Below are 21650 nucleotides of genomic sequence, written 5' to 3'. Positions count from 1 at the left end.
TTGCCAGTGAAGATTAAATATCCATTTTATCCCTGTTTCCCACCAAGCCTCTTCAGACAGAGGTCAGGTTTATCGGTGTTTGCATTAGATTAGCTGCTTTCCTCAAAGAAGCAATACAGAACCACACAAAGCCCAAGAGTGATCTTAACTGGCAGTAAAGAGCTCCAGTAATAAAGACGGGATAGTATTAGTGAGAGCAAGGTGTAAGGGGAACGAAGTATGTAGGATCCCTCCTGTTTTACTGCTCCTATATTATCAGGCCAGGCGAGAGCTACTGCATGAGCTTCTACGTGTAGCCTATGCAGGAACTAGGGTGACATTTTTTTCCCCTTCACAGCCTAAAATCAGAATTTTAGCTGATTTGTAATGAGATCTAGTTAGTCCTGTCAAAAAAGCTCAAGGCAACCAAGTACGAGTACATCTAGGAGTATCCTGGAGTAGGGATTTCTGGAAGTCTATAGATTCTAGCTGTCTAATCCTGGAATTAAACATTAGGGGTCAGCGATTACATTTAATATGGTGGACTGCAAGAGAAGAATTCTCTTCATTATTTACCCTATTCTGTTTTGTTGTTTATTGCTGGCAAAACGGAATTACTTGCTCTTCTAATGGTTAAAGGCTACCCAACAGAGTTAAAACACTGGGAATCAACACAATAGCCTCTTTTGCTTGCACCTTAACAAGTACCCAACTCATACATATTATACAACTGTCATAAAGTGACACATGAGTCTTTACAGAATCCTCCTTTTGATGCACCCAGTTTTTTAAAAAATAGGCCAGAATCACTGAATGCAGGCAGTTCCAGCAGTACCACCAGTGTACTGCCTCTTACTAAGCTCGCGGTGTGCTAGAGTTCTTACCTAGTTCCTCCTTGATAATCCGCTGTGCTATTCTGTCAATGGTTCCAAGCTTGAGAACAAATGTATCTAGGTAGTCTCCAACGGCTGCGAACTCCAGCGGTCGACTTCTGAGTTTGTAACCACCTGTGACATATTTTACGGACTCTCCCATCTTGGAGAGCAATGCCATTCCTTGTTTTTTATAGGCATTAAGATCCTGGCAATGACAAGAAACGTACTGTTTGCATGTAGAAAAACGAGTACCATCCCCAGTCGAGAGAGTCATGCTTCAATTTCAGAGCACAGCAGAGAAAGTTTATGAAAGTACGATGTTAAGTCTGGCATCTAAATCCTGATTCAAAAAGCTCACCTCTGCTTCTCATATAAGGTAGGCACACAGAGTGCAACAGACGCATCTACAGACAATAGGATATTTTACAGCCTTGTCACCCTCTTGTACATTAGGGTAGCAGAGGTTAGGAAGTTAAGCTACTTAGCCTATTAGCAGGAGGGAAGCTTAAAAAGAGCACAGGAAGGAAGTGTTCAAGAAGAAAGGGGGAAGAGAAAGAAGGCTAGGAGAGCCTGACCAGAGAAGCTCCTTGAGTAAAGACACCACAGCACCCACCACTCATGCCCACCCTCTTCCCAACCTTTAGAGAAGGGACCAGAAAGCTGGAAAACAATGTAAAGGTGTGGATGCACGGTTAGGTATTGGTGGAGGGATTGAGATACTAAATAAAGAACAGTGTTTAAAAGCAAAAAAGGCCTCAGAGGTCTGTGTTCATGGATGACTCGGGGTACGGTAAGTGTGCCCCATTCCCAGGAGCCCAAGTGCCAACAGGCAGACTTCTAACACCCATGCCCCTGTGGGCGAGCACCTTTCTTTCCACAGCATCTCCTGCATGGTTGGCATATGTGCACCTTTTATATTGTATACACACACACACACACACAGTCACTGTTGTTAACCATTTGGAGTCCGATGCTTTTGAATAGAGTTAGCCAGATCCTCAGCCCCACATCCTTGCAGAAGAGGAATCCTGCCTACAAATATAGAGGTGTGAAATAAACAGGGCCAGAGCACACTGGTAGAGCCTTGCTGATGTAATGGCCCCCAAAGCTACAGCAGCCCATAGGGTTGGACGTCCAGCATAGAGGGAAGACAGAAAGGTTGTTAACAGCCACTTTGCATCCCCAGCAGCTTCTCTGCTATGCTAAGCATGGGCTTGTCCTAGGCCTCGCATGGTTGGTTGCGTTTCTTATTCTCAGGCTCATCTATCACATTCATTTTCAACAGCTCACGTTTCTCAAATCTCTGTGGATTGCGCATGTTTAAATTCAGATGCTTACCTTGGCTGTGAGAAACACACTGAAATGTTCATTGAAAGAAAGGACTGGATGATCTGCAATTCTTTTCAAGAATTTATCTAAAGCTTTCCTCCTCGTCTCCACGAATTCTTCAGAAAAGCGATCGACAACACCCTTCATCACAAATTTCTCAGGAAGGGGCTGTGAAGAAAGGCAGAGAGAGACGGTTTTCAGTAGAATAAAAGCCAATTGCTTTTGCTGATACTGCCTTGTTTCTATTAATTAGCTAGTTCACTCTTGACACGAGTAAATGGAGATGCTGTTAATAGGAACTGCATTTTTTTCAGTTATCCTGAAATAAATCTGGACTAATTCAATTTAACTCAGTGGTGTCATTCCAAAGTCACACCAATGTAGCAGAAACAAAACTGGCCCACGGCCTTTGGAGATATTACAAATGTAGCTCATATTGGGGTGAGGAGTGGACCAGGGAAGAAAACTTCCCTCTACTGTACCCAATTTACCTACATTTAGGCTCCAATTCAGGAAAGCACGATTAACTTTAAGTATGTACTTAAATGCCATTCACCCCTGGGGGACTTATGCCCACATTTAAGTGCTGTTCTGAATAGAGATGCCTTCCTGGACCAGCTCATTGCTAAGAAGTTTCAGGCAAACCCTAAAGAAAGTTTGGAAAAGCATCTCACAGCTCAAATGCTTTAGAGTGGGTTGGAAGAAGTAGTGAGACTTTTGCTAGCATCTTTTTTTCTTTAAAAATTGTGACTGAAAGTTTACCAGTTCCAAGATACATACTTGAGCTTCTAGGCTCAACTGTCTCTGGAGAAGCTGAAGGTAAAAATCTCTAGGTTTCTCTTCTTCCTACTGTTAAAGCTGCATGTGCAACTGAATGAAGGCCAGGTAGAGGCCCCACTGAAAGATCAGCCTGTACCATGATAAGGTGTGCTGTCATTGCCAGAAGTATGGGATAAGTTTTTCCTTAAAGTAGTGCCTGCCAACTGGGCCCGTTCTTTTCCCCTCCTACACTTCTGCAATGCCCTAGTGCTCAACTCCTCCCTCAATGTGAGGGATGAAGAGCACTAACCCCTGCCGTAGATCTCCATCACAAGCTCTGGAATGAATCTACTAATTCTGGAACATTAACTAGCCATCTGTTTCATTTCTCATTAATTAGGTTTATCTTTACGTTATATGCAGCAAAAGCTTTACATTTGTGGGGAACTGTGGTCTGGTAGTTGCAGCAGGACCGGACACCTTGGTTCCACTCTCTGCTCTGCCGTTATATTTGCTGTGTGACCTTGGGTAATTCACTTAGCCTTCTTCTGCTTCAATTTATCCCCCTCTAGATGGAGGGAGGGCAAATATCACAAGCTACAGCACAGCTGCATCTCTAGTCACATTTTCACCCTCATTCAGATTAGCATGAATAGAGGCAGTGACCAAAGCCAAATACCAATCAGGGGTTTGGCACACCTCTAGTTACCATGCCTGCAATTCAAAAAAGGTATTAATTTGATCATTTTGTACTTCTGAGAAATTTGCAGCATCTCCGTACAGCAGCCTGGACTCCAAAGCTGCGATACTAGGTTTGGGTATTTTGGTTTTTTTTAAGCCCCACACCATGGTTTGTTCCAAGTCTGCTTTCCTATTCTGTAAGAGTGGAAAGAATGTCAGACTCTGTGCAGACAGTAATATATACCCATCATTAAATAAAGATTAACTCAGCAACTTATGAGAAGTCTCTCACTGAAGAGAATCTTTCTTGCCATCTGAAGTTGGAAAAAGGAAACCTGTGGTAAAAATGAAGTGAAAGGACTTCCACACTAGAAACAGTGCCAGACCATTACTAGTGTTGAAACACTTTAGTTTCTCCAGCATTTTGATCGGTACCATATGGGACCACAGCAAAGGAAGCATTACCATCAAAAAAGAGGTGGTTTGCCAAGATCAGTTGATCCATCCCACAGATGGTTAGGACAGTCACAAAGCTTAGGTGTTTCTGCTGGACGTCAATTCGGAAAGATTCTAATTTTGATGGTTTACTTCAAGTATCTCAACAAGAAATTCCATAAATTTACATTTTTATTAGATTTATGCAATGGCATGTTGGAGCAGTGGAATGTTTCTTGCAGGTCAGACTAGATGATCATAATAGTCTCTTCTTTCCTTAAGATCCATGAGTTTCTTGAAGAGGAAAAAAAGGGAGTTTTCTCATACTTCATAATTGCAGTGAGACGATGCCAGCTAAGCAATAAGTTTGTACAACTTCACCGACACCACAAAGGGGAGGAAGAGGGACACTGAACCAGTCTTTGATTCTTTAAATGAATGGGAATTTATCAAAGCAATGCAACGAAAAGCCACAGACCAATTATTACAAACCCCTTACTTTTTAAAAATGCACTCAGGTCAGTTATGTTTCCCCACAAATGTTATTTATTTTTACCTGACCACTCCCAATAAGTTCATTTACATAATTTCCAAGAAACCAAATGAACTGGCCATTTAGAAACACAAATGATTAGGATCCATGCTACTATGTAGCCAGTAGTGCCTGTCACAAAAATCAAGCCAAGTACTCTGAGAGTAAATCAGCAGCACTTTCAAAACAGTCCTGCAAATATTACAATTAGTCTTTGGCAAGACCCAGTCTACCATAAAGTGGAAAAACAATCTATTGTATGGAGAATTTTATATAAACCGCCTTAGCTTTTACATATATCAAGTCTAAAGATCCTAGGAATTGTATTACAAGAAAAAATAAGTGAATTGTGACGGTTTCTTTTATTCACTTGATTGCAGTACTTAGTATTTAGATCGATGGAGAGATATGCGAAGTCGATTGCTCTTTAGTGGATTGAACTATTCTCCAATATCTGTAAACTGACTCCATGTTCTTTAATTAAGTAGTCATAATTCTGAAACCTTTTCCATAAAGGGCTAAAAGCTACAGATCTGTAAATAAGAGACGAGCAATTTCCCCAACTATTAAAATGGACCAGTTCAATACTGAACTGCAGTGGTGTTGCACGAGCCATACTCTGCTCTCAATTAAATCTATGCAAAAATTACTTCAATTGCACAGGTCTAAGAGCAGAATTTGGCCTGGTAGGATTTCAGAGGATTGGGGAGGAAGAATTCAATTATTCATTGGCTTAATATATTTATTTTGTACCCTTCCCTAAGGAAAAAAGGCACACAAGACCAGATACTCAGGAGAAAGCCCTTTTCAATTGCTACCAAAGATCCTTATGCAAGACGTGTGTGCAAGTACATCATCAATATAGGTCCTTACAGTGCAAACTGAGGATTAAAATAATTTTTGCTTCTATGGCAAATATGCAGTGGTATTTGGCATACAAGACATCTAAGCAAACATGACAGCAGGTGCAGACAGAGAAGCCATTTGTCTGTAACCTGTAAGTGGACTGCTCCATACTCTCCAGTGTCAAACTGGAGAGCTTCTGGAATTGCTCCATTTTCCCCACTCAGAATTTTTAGGAAGGGCAGGTGCCGGAGCTTAATACAGCTCCACCAGGAGGGAACAGAGACAGTGGCAATAGATTTTCCTCAATTCTAACCTAGATGAAAAAACCACCACTCTAAAAAATGAAGAGCATGAAAGCAAAGGCTGTGTGTGCTTTATAGCTAGGATGACTAGATGTTCATTTACAAGGATGGGCCCGTTTGCTGCCAGAAACTTTGTTAGTTCGTGCTTCAGTGGAACAGGCTACTCATATGTCCACCTATCCCTTCTAGTTTCTTGCCCTCCCCGCCTCAACACAACCCTCATATCCAGCCACCTACACTGTACCACATGCCCTTGTTTGCTTTCAGAGGTCTTCCCCTGACAGATGCTGGAATACTCGGAGAATCTGCCACCCGAGCTGCGAAGCCCTCGATTCCATCACAGGCAGCTGCACAAAGAAGGAACCTAGCACATCACCCAGCCCCGAGGTCAGCCTGAAGGCAGAGGGGGGATAGTGCAGCAATAGTGGGGTAAACACAAACCCACCCAAGGCTTCCTCCCACTCCACTTTCACGCGGTCCCTCTGCTGTTGTGCCGCTTAACATATGCCTACAATAAATCAGAGGGCTAGTGGCAACAAGCTACATTGGGGCTCAAAAGCCCTGGAAGCCCAAGGGTGAGACACTACAGGATTTAGAGTGCCCCATAACATGGTATGTCTGTGCAAGTCTACCATTAGAATCACGAGACTGGCAGCCAAGGGGGACATTACATTGGGCTTTGGGCATTACATACAGAGAGGGAGGGAGGAAAGACTGCATGAGACTACGGACAGAACACAGAACTCAAGACAGCAGGCGGCTGGTTGCCTTGTCGAAGAGAAAACCTGCCTAAGAAGCCTTTGGCAGAGAGGAGCTATCCTTCTACCCTCATGAGCCCCCTTACATCCCCAGCTGTACGCACACCCACCAGTACCCCAAGTTTGACCCCAGCATGGTCACCCTAATTAATGTTTGTTGTTTTATCCTTTGTCACTCCTTTCCGAAGGCCTACAATAATCACCCACACTTAGAATTCCATCAAGAGGGCACTGACAGACACTAAGGATACAGGGACATCCCTAGCTATTCTGGGGCCCTACGCAGCTCCCTCCCTGCGGGGGAGGAGCGGGGGGGCTGGCCCCAGGCCTCCGTGGCGGGGTGGGGCTGGCTTGGGGGGCAAGAGGGAAACCACCCCCCAGCACTCACTGGCAGCACAGCTGGGGCCGGGTCGCTGCACTTCCCACCGCCGGTGAGTGCAGGCCCAGCCCTGCTACAGAGCTCAGGGGAGTGGGGGCGGGAAGAGCAGGAGCAGGGGCTGGAGCAGGATGCAGCTGCACAGGGCACCAGGAAATTTGGGGCCCCAAACAGCTGCATACTTTGCGTATGGGTTATGACCGCCCTGTAAGGATAGATGCATTTCTATCTTGAGCAAAAAAACCACCACGCTCTAAAAATCATTCTGTGCGCACACTAAAAATCAGGTTTCAGAGTAACAGCCGTGTTAGTCTGTATTCGCAAAAAGAAAAGGAGTACTTGTGGCACCTTAGAGACTAACCAATTTATTTGAGCATGAGCTTTCGTGAGATACAGCTCACTTCATCGGATGCATACTAAAAATCATCACTGAGTGCTGCTGCCTCCTGCCCCGCAGCTACATTCCGACCCTGAACTCACTTAGAGGGAATTGCTGAAAGATTTTTTGCTACTATACTGCGGCTAGGGAATCCAGGGTAGGAGCAGCCAGCAGTTGAGTGACCATCACCACATAGTTCTCTGTATCCCATTTGGAAAAATTTATCCCTCTTCGTAGCTGGACTTAGTCCCAGCTGCACTCTTACTATCAGTGAAAGTTTATCATGGCTTCATATTCCCAGACAAGCACTTGTGGAAGCAAAATCAAATAGACTTAGAATACTATTTAGTGCTTCTTCAGGCAAGCCTCATGCTTCTTGATGGTTCAGCATGAGGCTTTTTCCCCTTATTTTTTCCTGCCCTGAACTCTTAAGTCAAGGTTGTTCAGTCCCAAGGGGATGCAGATTGTGTGTCCACAAATAGTGACAGTTTGTAAAGGGGGTTAGGGGAACAGCAAATTGAGATTTACTGTTAAAAACAAGAAGAGCAGCAGGGTGATCTGCAATGTGCCCAGTACTTGATCATCACAGGTTCACACCACATTCGCATTGGAGGAGTCTCAGCTGGCCCCAGGAAGAGTAGGCAGGGCAGTGATGCAGGTTTGCCAGCGCTCTCTGCATTGGTCCCAAATTCAATATAATGTAGCTAGATTTTCTTTTCTGTTTTTTTTTATTTAAAGTGCTAGAATAATGCAAAGGTGCAAAAGAGATAGATGGGTGTTTTTTTTTTTAACTCTAGTAAAACAGTTGGTATTTTAGTTCATTGTCCAGAGAGTGGTTTCACACAATGGATGCAAGAAGTGCTTCTAGCGGCCCTTTACATAGCTAGAGGGGAGCCGATTACTACTATTTAAAAGACAGGAAATTATCAGAAGGAACGCCTTCTAACAAGCCAGCTTTCCTAGGTACGCAAAGGCTCACTCAGCATCTTACACAGCCTAGCTCCAGGAGCATTTCCTTTTAAAGTCTACGAGTAACAAAGCACATGGGAACACACATTGCTAACTGAGCCTTATACGCACCAAGAGTGATGTTTTACATCAGTCTGCCCTGTGGTTAGTCAGGAGTTCATGCAACCTTACTTATAATCCTTGAAGGCCCAGGAGGAAAAGCAGCTGCTATGTTAAGAGGAAGAAAGGAGACCCCAATCCTTTCAGACCACACACAAACACAGTAACAAGGTTGTCAGTTTCAGAGAGAGGGATAATTATTTAGGGCCTTATTTAGCCAAGTTTTCAGTGGACAGAGGCCCAGCTGTCTGCCCAAGCAGTGAATGTACACATAACTGATCAGGTCACAGGCCTTCTCTAAAAATTTGGAACAGTCAGTTTCTTTCCCTGTAAGAGGAGTCCTCCAAATAGCATGAACAGAGTTAGTAGGGAGTTTTCTTTATAACCCCTTGCACACGCAAATCAGAGCATGTAGTTTAAATACTAGATACCATAACTTTAAAAGTGCATCAGAGGGAAGGGTGTTCCCACTCAAAGGGAACATGAAGGCGTGATGCCTTAGAGAATGCATTGGCAATGGACAGTGCTGTCGGAAGCCAACAGCTAGGCAAACAGAAGAGAGTATCTAACCATCAGAATGGCTAAACATTAGTCATATTATAAGGGAAGCTAGGAAGATGCCACCCCCACTGGTGTCCTTTCAACCGGAGTTAACCTGGGTGACCGTTAGTGGTTTAGGCTGCATCATATGGGCAAGCACTTGGCATTTAAGATCCATAACATTTCAAAGCTGGCTGGCACAGATCAGGGTAGGCCCTTTTTGTGCTGCTTTGCTTTCTAAAGTCAGAATGTTCCACTTTAGAAGACAAGAATAGAACGAAGCTTTGCATTTTACACACCTTGAATCCATAACTGCTGAACAACCAGAAGATTCACTTTTTTTTTTTTTTTTAAAGCAGACATTCTGAATACACAAGTGTTCAGCAACAGCTGACCCTGGCTTACTACATACGGGAATGAGATGTGTGGGCTGAGATTCCTCCAGCTTATTCTTCAACCAGTCAAAATCCTGGTATCGTCGGCGTACGGAGTATTCTGGCAAGTCAAACTCTGCCCGTGTGGTCTGGAAATAGTAACAAATGAGATTAGACCATATCCCCTAGAAAATGAATGAAAATTTTAAGAGATACATTAAACAAAGCTTTCCTTTTCATTTTAGAGCAATATAGCCAAAGTGGCCTAGTTACCTTAAACTAGGAAGAACCATACAAGCCTGGCAATCAGAATTCATGCCTCAAATTGAGTCCCTGGAATGCCAGTATGGGAGAAAAAACTATTTTTCAGCTTCAGGCCATGGAAGTACCACCGATAATATATTTGGAAACACACTCAGTTTAGTTATTCAGATAAGCGTTCTATTTAAGATCTACTTTGAGTTAGCGGAGAAGATTTCCTCAGGGTAAAAAATTTGTAGGGTGGAGAAAAGTTAGGATAAAAAAACTCCACTGAAATGTAAACATTTGAAGGGAAATTGCATGAAATCTTCTCTCATTCCAAGAGAGAGCGAAATACTTTTAGCAACAGAGGATTAAAAGAACCACCAAGATTACTCATGACTTGTTTACTCAAGAGACAGATTAATGGTGGGCGAGAACATGCATGTGTCATTGCTGGGCTCTGCCAAAGCCCCAGGTTTAGTACAGTCTCATTTCTACGCAAGGCTGCGTAATTAGCTAACTTAAAACCATCACTCAATTTAACAGTCCTTGGGCAGACATTTCTCCAAGATGAAGTGAGCACCAAAGACAATTCTGACTCAAGACATAATTTTGTAGTACTGTATTTTGGAGCTAGAATCAATTTCCAGATCACCACTAATGAAGAAGGCATTGACAGTAAAGGCAAGAAGTGTCCTGAACCAGAGAAACTCCTAGCTGCAAAACCTCAGTTTAATTTCATTGGAGGAAAACTACAAATAGATAATGCATACAGTATGTTCCTTGGATAGGCTGCAGCCAAGTAAACAAGCCAGGAGCTGCTTGCACAGCACCTACAAGACGATTTACAAGTCCCAGCTCCTAGGCTCTGATCAGTGCACGGCTTTGGTACGTGCACGCTAGGAGCTCAGCTATCTCGTGATTCCCTTGGGTCATAAGGCAGAGGGCCCTCATGACTTCACTGATCTTCCAACAGAAACTCAACACCCTGATGAGAGAAGACTGGCTACCAAAGGAGAAACTAGAAGCCACAGCTTGTTATGTGGCTACCACATGCGTCAGAGTACAGAAACCCTCACTGAAGAGCCTGAATCATTCCCAAGAGAAGAGTGTTGGAAGTGCCATTGGGATACACATTTACATGGTGTCAGTAAGTGCCATCTGACGAAAGTCAGCTGGAAAGCGTCTCGGGCTACGTCTGAGCGCACCGCAGTAATGCATAGATTTTAAGGCCAGACAAAGATCATTCGGTCACCTTGTCTGACTTCCTGTATCACACAGGCCACAGAATTTCATCCAATTAACTTTTTATTTTGTCCAGTAACTAGTGTCCAACTATCTGCTCTTGATTTGAGGACATCATGAGACCAAAATCCCTCAGTGCGTGCCTTGTGTCTGGTTTTAGCTTCTGTTTTTGTTATATCTTTCTCTTCTAAGTTAGAGAGGCCTTTAAGACCTAATGTTTTCTCCCTATGCATGTACTTCTACATCATAAACAAGTCACCTCTCAATCTTTGAGAAGGTAAGCCTCACTAAGACACACAAGTCACTTGTGGGTCTTCGTTGCCCCCGCTCCAATTGTTTCAAGTGTATACTGAACTGGATGCTGTATTCCAGCATCAGTGTCACCAACTCCATATGCAGAGATTTAAAAGAAAAACAAAAAACATATACCTTCTCTTATATGGTGTGTTTGCGATGTCAGGCTTTGTCCTTCGCTGAATTTCGTGTTAGTATTCATCATATTAACACAGCAAGACATTCAGGTAGTAACACAATGTCCCGACCATCACTGGGTGAAGAATAAGCTTTCAGAACAAATTAAGTGTTTACGCTTGACCAGGCACCTGTTTAATACTTGAGACGAACTAGAAACACTCCTCTTTTAGCACAGGGATACAAGGATACTTTGAAGAGGATTCAAATGCTCGACACAAGCTTATAGAAGTGGGAGAAAATAGGGTTGCCTGCGATAGCAAGGGACTGGACTCGAAGACCCAGGAGGTCCCTTCCCGTCCCACATTCCTAGGAGCTTGCCATTCCCGAGTGGTGTCTACAATGGGGCGTTCCAGGAGACTGTTTTAAAAGACATTCAAACAGGTGCGTGGACTTCTGTCCCAATGCTGGCGTGGATAGGAGGGGGGAAAAAAAAAAAAAAGATCTGCCCTGTAGCACATTCATCATGCCTAGTGTCAGAATGCCAACAGGGAGGGATACGTCTCAGAGCGGCCAGGAATCTACACATATCAAGACAAGATTCTATGCTGTACAAAAACACTAGGGTAAGCCGATGGTTGCACTTTTAGTGGATACAAGATCCCCATTCAGGACCAGCGTGGGGGACACAGGCTAACTTTTGCTTTCCACTTCTAAGGACTATTCTTTCCGTCCATACCCTATTCCCATTCAGGTCTGTGGCAAATTTTAAGTGCCCTTCCTAAAATACTTTTTAAAACATTCTAATGAATATATGGTTTTAACTAGACAAACTTTCCCAGACTGGAAGAGATCAGATCAACGTGTCAGCTTGACAACAGCATTATCATGGAATCTCAGGTTTGGAAGGGACCAGGAGGTCATCTAGTCCAACCCCCTGCTCAAAGCAGGACCAATCCCCCATTTTGCCACAGATCCCTAAATGGCCCCCTCAAGGATTGAACTCACGATGCTGGGTTTAACAAGCCAATGCTCAAACCACTGAGCTATCCCTCCCCTGGAATACTCTTAGTTCAGTCAGTTTTCATTGCCAGGAAGTGGACAGAGCTAGAGATGCAGTCTCCCCACTATCTCCTATTGTCAATGTGATTAAGTCATTGTCTTATCAATAATGAGGTAGAATGTAAAGACATAAGAAGCGATAGAATGGATAAGACAGAGTCCGTCTGAGCAAAAACGACATTGGGGAAGAAAACTATTAGAGCCTCCCCTGGGATAGTGCTTGGGGTGTGCTATAGACTGCCGGGATCTAATTTGGATATGGACAGAGACCTTTTTAAATGTTTTTAATAAAGTAAATACTAATGGAAACTGCGTGATCATGGAAGACTAACTTCCCAGATATAGACTGGAGGACGAGTGCTAGTAATAATAATAGGGCTCAGATTTTCCTAGATGCGATAGCTGATGGATTCCTTCAGCAAGTAGTTGCTGAACCAACTAGAGGGGATGCCATTTTAGATTTGGTTTTGGTGAGTAGTGAGGACCTCATAGAAGAAATGGTTGTAGGGGATAACCTTGGCTCAAGTGATCATGAGCTAATTCAGTTCAAACTGAACGGAAGGATTAACAAAAATAAATCTGCAACTAGGGTTTTTGATTTCAAAAGGGCTGACTTTCAAAATTAAGGAAATTAGTTAAGGAAGTGGATTGGACTGAAGACCTTATGGATCTAAAGGCAGGAGGCGGCCTGGGATTACTTTAAATCAAAGCTGCAGAAGCTGTCAGAAGCCTGCATCCCAAAAAAGGGGGAAAAATTCATAGGCAGGAGTTGTAGACCAAGCTGGATGAGCAAGCATCTCAGATAGGTGATTAAGAAAAAGCAGAAAGCATACAGGGAGTGGAAGATGGGAGGGATCAGCAAGGAAAGCTACCTTATTGAGGTCAGAACATGTAGGGATAAAGTGAGACAGGCTAAAAGTCAAGTAGAGTTGGACCTTGCAAAGGGAATTAAAACCAATAGTAAAAGGTTCTATAGCCATATAAATAAGAAGAAAGAAAGAAGAAGTGGGACCGCTAAACACTGAGGATGGAGTGGAGGTCAAGGATAATCTAGGCATGGCCCAATATCTAAACAAATACTTTGCCCCAGTCTTTAATAAGGCTAAAGAGGATCTTAGGGATAATGGTAGCATGACAAATGGGAATGAGGATATAGAGGTAGATATTACCATATCTGAGGTAGAAGCAAAACTCGAACAGCTTAATGGGACTAAATTGGGGGGCCCATATAATCTTCATCCAAGAATATTAAAGGAATTGGCACCCGAAATTGCAAGCCCATTGGCAAGAATTTTTAATGAATCTGTAAACTCAGGGGTTGTACCGTATGATTGGAAAATTGCTAACACAGTTTCTATTTTTAAGAAAGGGGAAAAAAAACGTGATCCAGGTAACTACAGGCCTGTTAGTTTGACATCTGCAGTATGCAAGGTCTTGGAAAAAATTTTGAAGGAGAAGGTAGTTAAGGACATTGAAGTCAATGGTAAATGGGACAAAATACAACATGGTTTTACAAAAGGTAGATCGTGCCAAACCAACCTATCTCCTTCTTTGAGAAAGTAACAGATTTTTTAGACAAAGGAAACACAGTGGGTCTAATTTACCTAGATTTCAGTAAGGCCTTTGATACCGTGCCACATGGGGAATTATTAGTTAAATTGGATAAGATAGGGATCAATAGGAAAATTGAAAGGTGGATAAGGAATTGGTTAAAGGGGAGACTACAACGGGTCCTAGTGAAAGGTGAACTCTCAGGCTGGAGGGAGGTTACCAGTGGAGTTCCTCAAGGATCGGTTTTGGGACCAATCTTTTTATTACTGACCTCGGCACAAAAAGTGGGAGTGTGCTAATAAAGTTTGCGGATGACACAAAGCTGGGAGGTATTGCCAATTTAGAGAAGGACCAGGAAATCATACAGGAGGATCTGGATGACCTTGTAAACTGGAGTAATATTAATAGGATGAAATTTAATAGTGAGAAGTGTAAGGTTATGCATTTAGGGATTAACAACAAGAATTTGAGTTATAAGCTGGGGACGCATCAATTAGAAGTAACTGAGGAGGAGAAGGACCTTGGAGTACTGGTTGATCATAGGATGACTATGAGCCGCCAATGTGATATGGCCGTGAAAAAAGCTAATGAGGTCTTGGGATGCATCAGGCGAGGTATTTCCAGTAGAGATAAGGAGGTTTTAGTACTGTTATACAAGGCACTGGTGAGACCTCACCTGGAATATTGCGTGCAGTTCTGGTCTCCCATGTTTAAGAAGGATGAATTCAAACTGGAACAGGTACAGAGAAGGGCTACTAGGATGATCTGAGGAATGGAAAACTTGTCTTATGAAAGGAGACTCAAGGAGCTTGGCTTGTTTAGCCTAACTAAAAGAAGGTTGAGGGGAGATATGATTGCTCTCTATGAATATATCAGAGGGATAAATACCATGGAGGGAGAAGAATTATTTAAGCTCAGTACCAATGTGGACACAAGAACAAATGGATATAAACTGGTCATCGGGAAGTTTAGACTTGAAATTAGACAAAGGTTTCTAACCATCAGAGGAGTGAAGTTTTGGAATTGCCTTCCAAGGGAAGCAGTGGGGGCAAAAGACATATCTGGCTTTAAGATTAAACACGATATGTTTATGGAGGAGATGGTATGATGGGATAACATGATTTTGGTAATTAATTGATCTTTAAATATTCATGGTAAATAGGCCCAATGGCCTGTGATGGGATGTTAGATGGGGTGGGATTTGAGTTACTACAGAAAATTCTTTCCTGGGTATCTGGCTGGTGAATCTTGCCCATATGCTCAGGGTTTAGCTGATCACCATATTTGGGGTCGGGAAGGAATTTTCCTCCAGGGCAGATTGGAAGAGGCCCTGGAGGTTTTTCACCTTCCTCTGTAGCATGGGGCACAGGTCATTTGCTGGAGGATTCTCTGCCCCTTGAAGTCTTTAAACCACGATTTGAGGACTTCAATAGCTCAGACATAGATGAGAGGTTTTTCGCAGGAGTGGGTGGGTGAGATTCTGTGGCCTGCGTTGTGCAGGAGATCGGACTAGATGATCATAATGGTCCCTTCTGACCATAGTGTCTATGAATCTTTAGGATTATAGTTCTGCCAAGATCAAGGCTACTTTACGACAGTAATCAGCTGTACATGTCCTGTACACAAAACAGAGGCTTTCCAGCCACATCTCATTTATCCCAAGAGGATACTTTAATATAATTACTCATACTAACCCAATTTTAAAATGCTATTTTTTTCTTCCAGCTCTGGCCTGTTGGGCAGCACAGTATGGGGAGGAGGTGAGCAGCCCTTAGTGGTGAAACAGCAGGTTCAGGACTATTTAGAAAAGCTGATGATTCACAAGTCCATAGGGCCAGATCTAATGCATCCGAGGGTGCTGAGGGAGTCGGCTGATGTGATTGCAGAGCCATTGACCTTTATCTTTGAAAGCTCATGATGATCGCGGAACTCCCAGAGGATTGGACAAAGGCAAATATAGTGCCCATCTTTAAAAAAGGGAAGAAGGAGAATCCGGGGAACTACAGACCAGTCAGCCTCACCTCAGTCCCTGGAAAAATCATGGAGCAGTCCTCAAGGAATCCATTTTGAAGCATTTGGAGGAGATGAAGGTAACCAGGATCAGTCAACATAGATTCATCAAGGGCAAGTCACGCCTGACCAACCTGATTGCCTTCTATGATGAGATAACTGGCTCTATGGATAGGGGAAAAGCAGTGGACGTGATATACCTTGACTTTAGCAAAGCTTTTGATACAGTCTCCCACAGTATTCTTGCCAGCAAGTTAAAGTAGTATGGATTGGATGGACGGACTATAATGGGGATAGAAAGCTGGCTAGATTGTCTGGCTCAATGGGTAGTGATCAACAGCCCTGTGTCTAGTTGGCAGCTAGTATCAAGCCGAGTACCGCAGGGGTCAGTCCTGGGGCCAGTTTTGTTCAACATCTTTATTAATGATCTGGATGATGGGATGGATTGCACCCTCAGCAAGTTTGCAGATGATAGTAAGCTGGGGGGAGAGGTAAATACGCTGGAGGGTAGGGATATGGTCCAGAGTGACCTAGACAAATTGGAGGATTGGTCCAAAAGAAATCTGATGAGGTTCAACAAGTGCAGAGTCCTTCACTTAGGACGGAAGAATCCCATGCACTGCTACAGGCTGGGGACTGACTGGCTAAGTTCTACAGAAAAGGACCTGGGGATTACAGTGGATGAGAAGCTGGATATGAATCAGCAGTGTGCCCTTGTTGCCAAGAAGGCTAACAGCATATTGGGCTGCATTAGTAGGAATGTTGCCAGCAGATTGAGGGAAGTGATTATTCCCCTCTATCGGCACTGGTAAAGCCACATCTGGAGCACTGTGTCCAGTTTTGGGGCCCCCACTACAGAAAGAATGTGGACAAATTGGAGAGTCCAGCAAAGGGAAATCAAAATTACTAGGGGGCTGGGGCACATGACTTATGAGGAGAGGCTGAAGGAACTGGCTTATTTAGTCTGCAGAAGAGAAGAGTGAGGGGGGATATGATAGCAGCCTTCAACTACCTGAAAGGGGGTTCCAACGAGGATGGAGCTCGGCTGTTCTCAGGGCTGGCAGATGAAAGAACAAGGAGCAATGGTCTCAATTTGCAGTGGAGGCAGTCTAAGTTGGCTATTAGGAAACACTTTCACAAGGAGGCTGGAGAAGCACTGGAATGAGTTACCTAGGGAGGTGGTGGAATCTCCATCCTTAGAGGTTTTTAAGACCCGGCTTGCAGGGCCGGCTCTACGTTTTTTGCTGCTCCAAGCAGCAAAAAAACAACAACAAAAAAAACAAAACAAACAAAAAAAAACACACCTGCCGAAGACGCTGCCGCTGGAGAGAACAGGAACATCTGAGTGAGCTGCCACGGAACTGCCGCTGGCGGCGAGACCCGAGTCAGAAGAGTTGCCGCCGAATTGCTGCCGTGGAAAACAACGGAGAGGGGCTGCTGCTGAATTGCAGCCGGGGCTGCTGCCTGAGTGCCACCCCAAGAACAGCCGAAATGCTGCCCCAGGCACCGGCTTGCTTAGCTGGTGCCTAGAGCCGGCCCTGCCAACTTGACAAAGCCCTGGCTGGGATGATTTAGTTGGGGTTGGTCCTGCTTTGAGCTGGGGGTTGGACTAGATGACCTCCTGAGGTCTCTTCCAACCCTAATCTTCTGTGATTCTATCACTATGCTGATATTATCCAGGACACAGTGAGACGCAGCTTACTTTCCAGTTCACACATGCTATCTAGTAGACCACTGGGAACATTTTAAGCCTTGGCAGATAGTTATTCATGTAGGTGTCAGTCTTAAGCAACCTCAATAAGTTGGTCAAGCTAGAAGAGAGAAACGTATTAGCGTTTCTAGAACTAAGGAGTAGAAACACGTTTGTTCATTAATCTATGCCACCTTGGCATCTAACCAGCAAGTTATTAAAAAGATAGATCAGTAAGGTAAACACTCCTCCTCCGGTACATTCTAAATTAGTAACAGTCACATGGACCCCAGCTTGATTTGTTTAGAACAATTCTATTTGCCAAATTCCCTAGCCTCCAGTGTATCAGCTTCGCCACTCAAGTGAAATTCCTATAATAAGAACTAGCTTTCTGGTTTAGTTTTTCAAACCACTGGACTATGAGCATTTTTAGTATCCCAAATACATTTTGCAATATGAGCAGTACTGGTTGTTCTTGGACACATGTATCAGAAAGGTGGTCCAGAGGGTCTATAAATCTGGTGTCATTGTCATTATTTCTTTATCGTGCCTTTAAAGGCCTGAAAGGTTGCCGATGACCTAGAGAGAAGGGATAGGCTTGCTGCTTTTTGTTTTTTAAAGCCTCAGAAAGAAGGTCAAGCCTGGATTTGCTAGAGGTCTGAGACTCATTTTCTCCCACCCCAAGAAATGTGCATTATAACCTTTCACCCTAACTGAAGGCATGAGGATTTTGACCCTTCAGAGGCATTTTGTCTCTACATTCCATTAGGCACTGGAATTTTAAGAAGGAGTTTTAGCAGAAAGTGTTATTATTATTATTATTAGACCAATCTAAGATATCCATTCCTCTTAGTTTAGCTTTCAGTTTCCATCTCCTCAGGTTTCAGCAGTTCTCCAGTTAGTCCTCCCAGTAGACAAGGCCTTAAATATTTCAAGATAAAAAGCCAGGCAGAAAGGGTTCAATCGGGTGCTGCAAGAATGGCTTTACGAGTCCTTTGTGAGGCATACACTACATAAGAGAAAGATATACTTACTAACTGGAGAGCAGAAGAAGGTGATTGCAGACAAGGCCATGTGGAATAAAACACATGACTGAATCAAATCTGGGTTCTGTTCCCACAAGCTTCCTACATGGCTTTGGAGCTCTCACTCACTCTGCGCTTCATTTCTCTCCATGTTCAGTAAAGGGAAGGTAAATACCCTTCTTCTTGCAACTACATACTTGAAGCTTTGAGTGCTTCTGAAGTACTGAAACTATATAGGTTTGATGTTTTTGTAGTATGTAGCATTTCCATTAGCCCTTCAGCCAGGTCAGCCAAGTTTCTCATCCATATTTGAAATTCCTCTGATGGTAGCTCTGTTGCTCTTCGAGTTTTATACAACTGCCCATCATGGCAGTATCAGAGAGCCTTCAAAGTAAGATCAACAGCAACAAGCCCAGTGGCTGTTTTATGGACCCTGAAAAAACACTTCTCAAGGGATTGGTTTATTCCATGCAAATCTTGCTCTGCCCATACATGTACACAACTTTCAACCATAGCATCAGATTATTATTCAGGGAATAATCACAAGACTCCTTAGCTGAAAATATTAAGACTAATTCCAAAAATTTATCCTCTCTAACAGAAGGAGTAGACCACTTAAATCAGACTAACTGATTGATTCGTCCTCAGGGTAGTCTTTGGTCACTGGCAGACAGATCAAGGGTGCAGGGTACCCTGTGCTATCATCTGCCAATACTTTTGATTGGTAAGTGAAGGAGCCTCTTTCTATACCTTCTAGAGTTGGCATTAGCTTTTTGGCTCTGAGGTGGTCTGTGTGCAAATCAGACATGGCCCTCAATGCAGGGCCACGCTTTTCCCCTCTACACATACAGCCCCGTGATGTCCAGTAGCATACACCTGCCTCTTGGTACCACCACTGAAGTACCAAAGGCAGTGCCAAATTAAGTTCCCCAAAAGAGAAGGAGGGGAGAAAAAAAAAAGATACAAAAACTCCTCTTCAGATCAATTGGCCACCTCCTCCTCCTGAAGGCATGGCTCCCTTCATTTCTCTAGCCATAGTTCTGTATTGGTTTAGGCATCTTCATGCCACACAGGACACATCCTATCCATAACTTGGGAGAGAGATCGGCTGACTCTTGGGAGTTACACAACTGGGAAGATTCCAGTTGTTGTCCCACCCGCAGCAGTCTGCCTCTCCATCCTATAGAAGGTTCTATCCCCATTTTCTTTTAGTCCAGCTGTGTATTTTTCTTCTCACTAGTTTCAAGAGGCCAAATGAATTACTGGACCCAGCACTGGCAGGCTTTCCTTTCAAGCTGCAGGTTTCACTGTGCAGCCCACAGCATGAGAGTCCCAAGTTTGTGTAACAAGTGTGAAGACCAGGATAAGGGAAAGATAAAAAACAGAACAAACCCAGAAAGTATGTTGAGTCTTAAATGGAGGACAGACAGGAATATCAATCCTGTTATCTTTTCCAAAAAATGATTAGAAATGGCTCCAATGTAAAAAAGTTACTTTGGGCAAAAGTGTTCAGTAACTGATTAAGGCACATGACTGAAAAGCAAGTAAGTACTAGTTTACCTATGGACAATATTCACCTTAGGAGTTGGCTCTATGGAGAACAATTATGAACAGAGAGGAAGTTTGGACTGTGCATGCAATGATCACTTCTCCCATTAGTGTATAGACATCTGATTAATGAATGTGCTATACACAGAGAGAGAACTCCATAGTATATACTTTACTGGCAGTCAGGAGCATTCCTGGGCAACACTTGTTATGAGTAGTTCATGTAATACCATCCATTACCTCTCTAGTACATCACAAAGACCCGAGGTGGAAAAGCAAAGGCAAGTGGAATATTTAGGATGCTACAGAAAGGGAGAGAGTGAATTTTAAGAAGCATGCAGAGGAGAGAGCATTTGGAGACATTTAATTGTCAGCCAAGTGCACAAGCAATATAGTAGGAGGCACAGTGCTGGAAGTGAGAGATTATGAAGACAGCAGTGAGGGAATATTTCTCTGCTACAGAGAGGAAAACTGAGCTATATTTGAAACATGATTCTATACACCTCAATCTGTTTATACAAGAGGTAATCTGATACGCTTTTAAAAACTAATGAAGTCAGTGTAGCAGAGTTAATCAATGGTTTCTTGAAAGAACACCAATTATTAACCAATTTTTTAAAAAGCCACTAGAGATCAAATCTAGGATGATGTTAACAGTTTTGCATAGTTTCAACAAACACACTCCAGTGAGTCTATTGAAAGCACATCCTTGGCACATAAACTGACAAAAAGGGACAAATTAAGCTGCTACTTCTATGCTCGAGCTTAAGACCTCCCACTCCCCCCAAAAAAGGAATAAAAACCCAAAAGATAGCAAGTGCTTTCCTTTTTCAGGGTAACACATTCAAAAGATGCCTGGTACCTTTGTTGTAACCCTGTACGTGATGTAGGTCTCCATTGTACAGATATGTTTTTTGGGATCATCGACAGTGACAAAGAGGTCTCTAGTTTCCCCATCCAAGTCATCATCCAGCTGCAGTCTGTTGAGCAGTGAGGAGGAGGAGGCTGGGCTGGAAGTATCTACAGGAGTGCCGTTGGGCAGACTGAGATCCTGGAGGAAGACAAACACACACACACACTTTAACTATTTCTGACTAGTACAGTTCAGCAAAGTTGTAACTGTGAAATAGCCAAGTTGCATGACTGATAGTTTCTTTTATGCCCTTCTTCCAAGTGGCCCCATCTACCTAGAACCCCCTCCCTGGTCTACTAAGCACACTCCCTTTTCTTCCTTGAAGCCCCTTCTTAAACCACACCTTTTCCAGAAGACCCAACACACCCTAAATCCCTGTTTTGGCAAGTAGTGTTCAGAGAGCTCGTTTGCTCCTTATTTCTACTTGGTGAGCACCCCCCCACCCCCCCATGTCCCTTCATCCCAGTTGTTGGGGCCAGGATGCAGCTTATTTAAATTACAGCAGCTACTCCCTAGGGTCAAACAGCGTGTTCATTTCTTGCACTTGACCTTAAGCCTCAGGATGAGTTGATGACTAGAGCATGAATGCACACCTTGCTGTAGTGTATTGGGTCACTGCAAAATGTCAAATCACAAACTCAACGGGGGCTTATGCACTTGTCACCTTTTAACTTCAGAGACTAGCATTTAAATCCTGAGTCAGCTCATGGGACAGTTCA

General features: G+C 43.4%; 1 protein-coding gene across 3 annotated transcripts in view; it reads right to left on the bottom strand.

Annotated features, from left to right (window-relative positions):
• The window catches only part of SNX30 (sorting nexin family member 30), a 68562-nt gene that overhangs the window by 29269 nt on the left and 17643 nt on the right, over positions 1-21650 (bottom strand). For 2 of the 3 annotated variants that reach the window (XM_037902151.2, XM_037902149.2), the window contains 4 exons: positions 20881-21069; positions 9272-9382; positions 2193-2351; positions 864-1059 (listed from right to left, as the gene is read on the bottom strand). In XM_037902151.2, the coding sequence (XP_037758079.1) occupies positions 864-1059; positions 2193-2351; positions 9272-9382; positions 20881-21069 (655 nt within the window). The remainder of the gene's footprint in view (positions 1-863; positions 1060-2192; positions 2352-9271; positions 9383-20880; positions 21070-21650) is intronic. The other variant, XM_037902150.2, reaches the window with a different exon arrangement.

Source organism: Chelonia mydas, chromosome 5, assembly GCF_015237465.2.
Source record: "Chelonia mydas isolate rCheMyd1 chromosome 5, rCheMyd1.pri.v2, whole genome shotgun sequence".
Taxonomy (NCBI): domain Eukaryota; kingdom Metazoa; phylum Chordata; order Testudines; family Cheloniidae; genus Chelonia; species Chelonia mydas.
The sequence above is the reverse complement of the archived record's forward strand: the minus strand, read 5'-3'. Positions and strand labels throughout refer to the sequence as shown.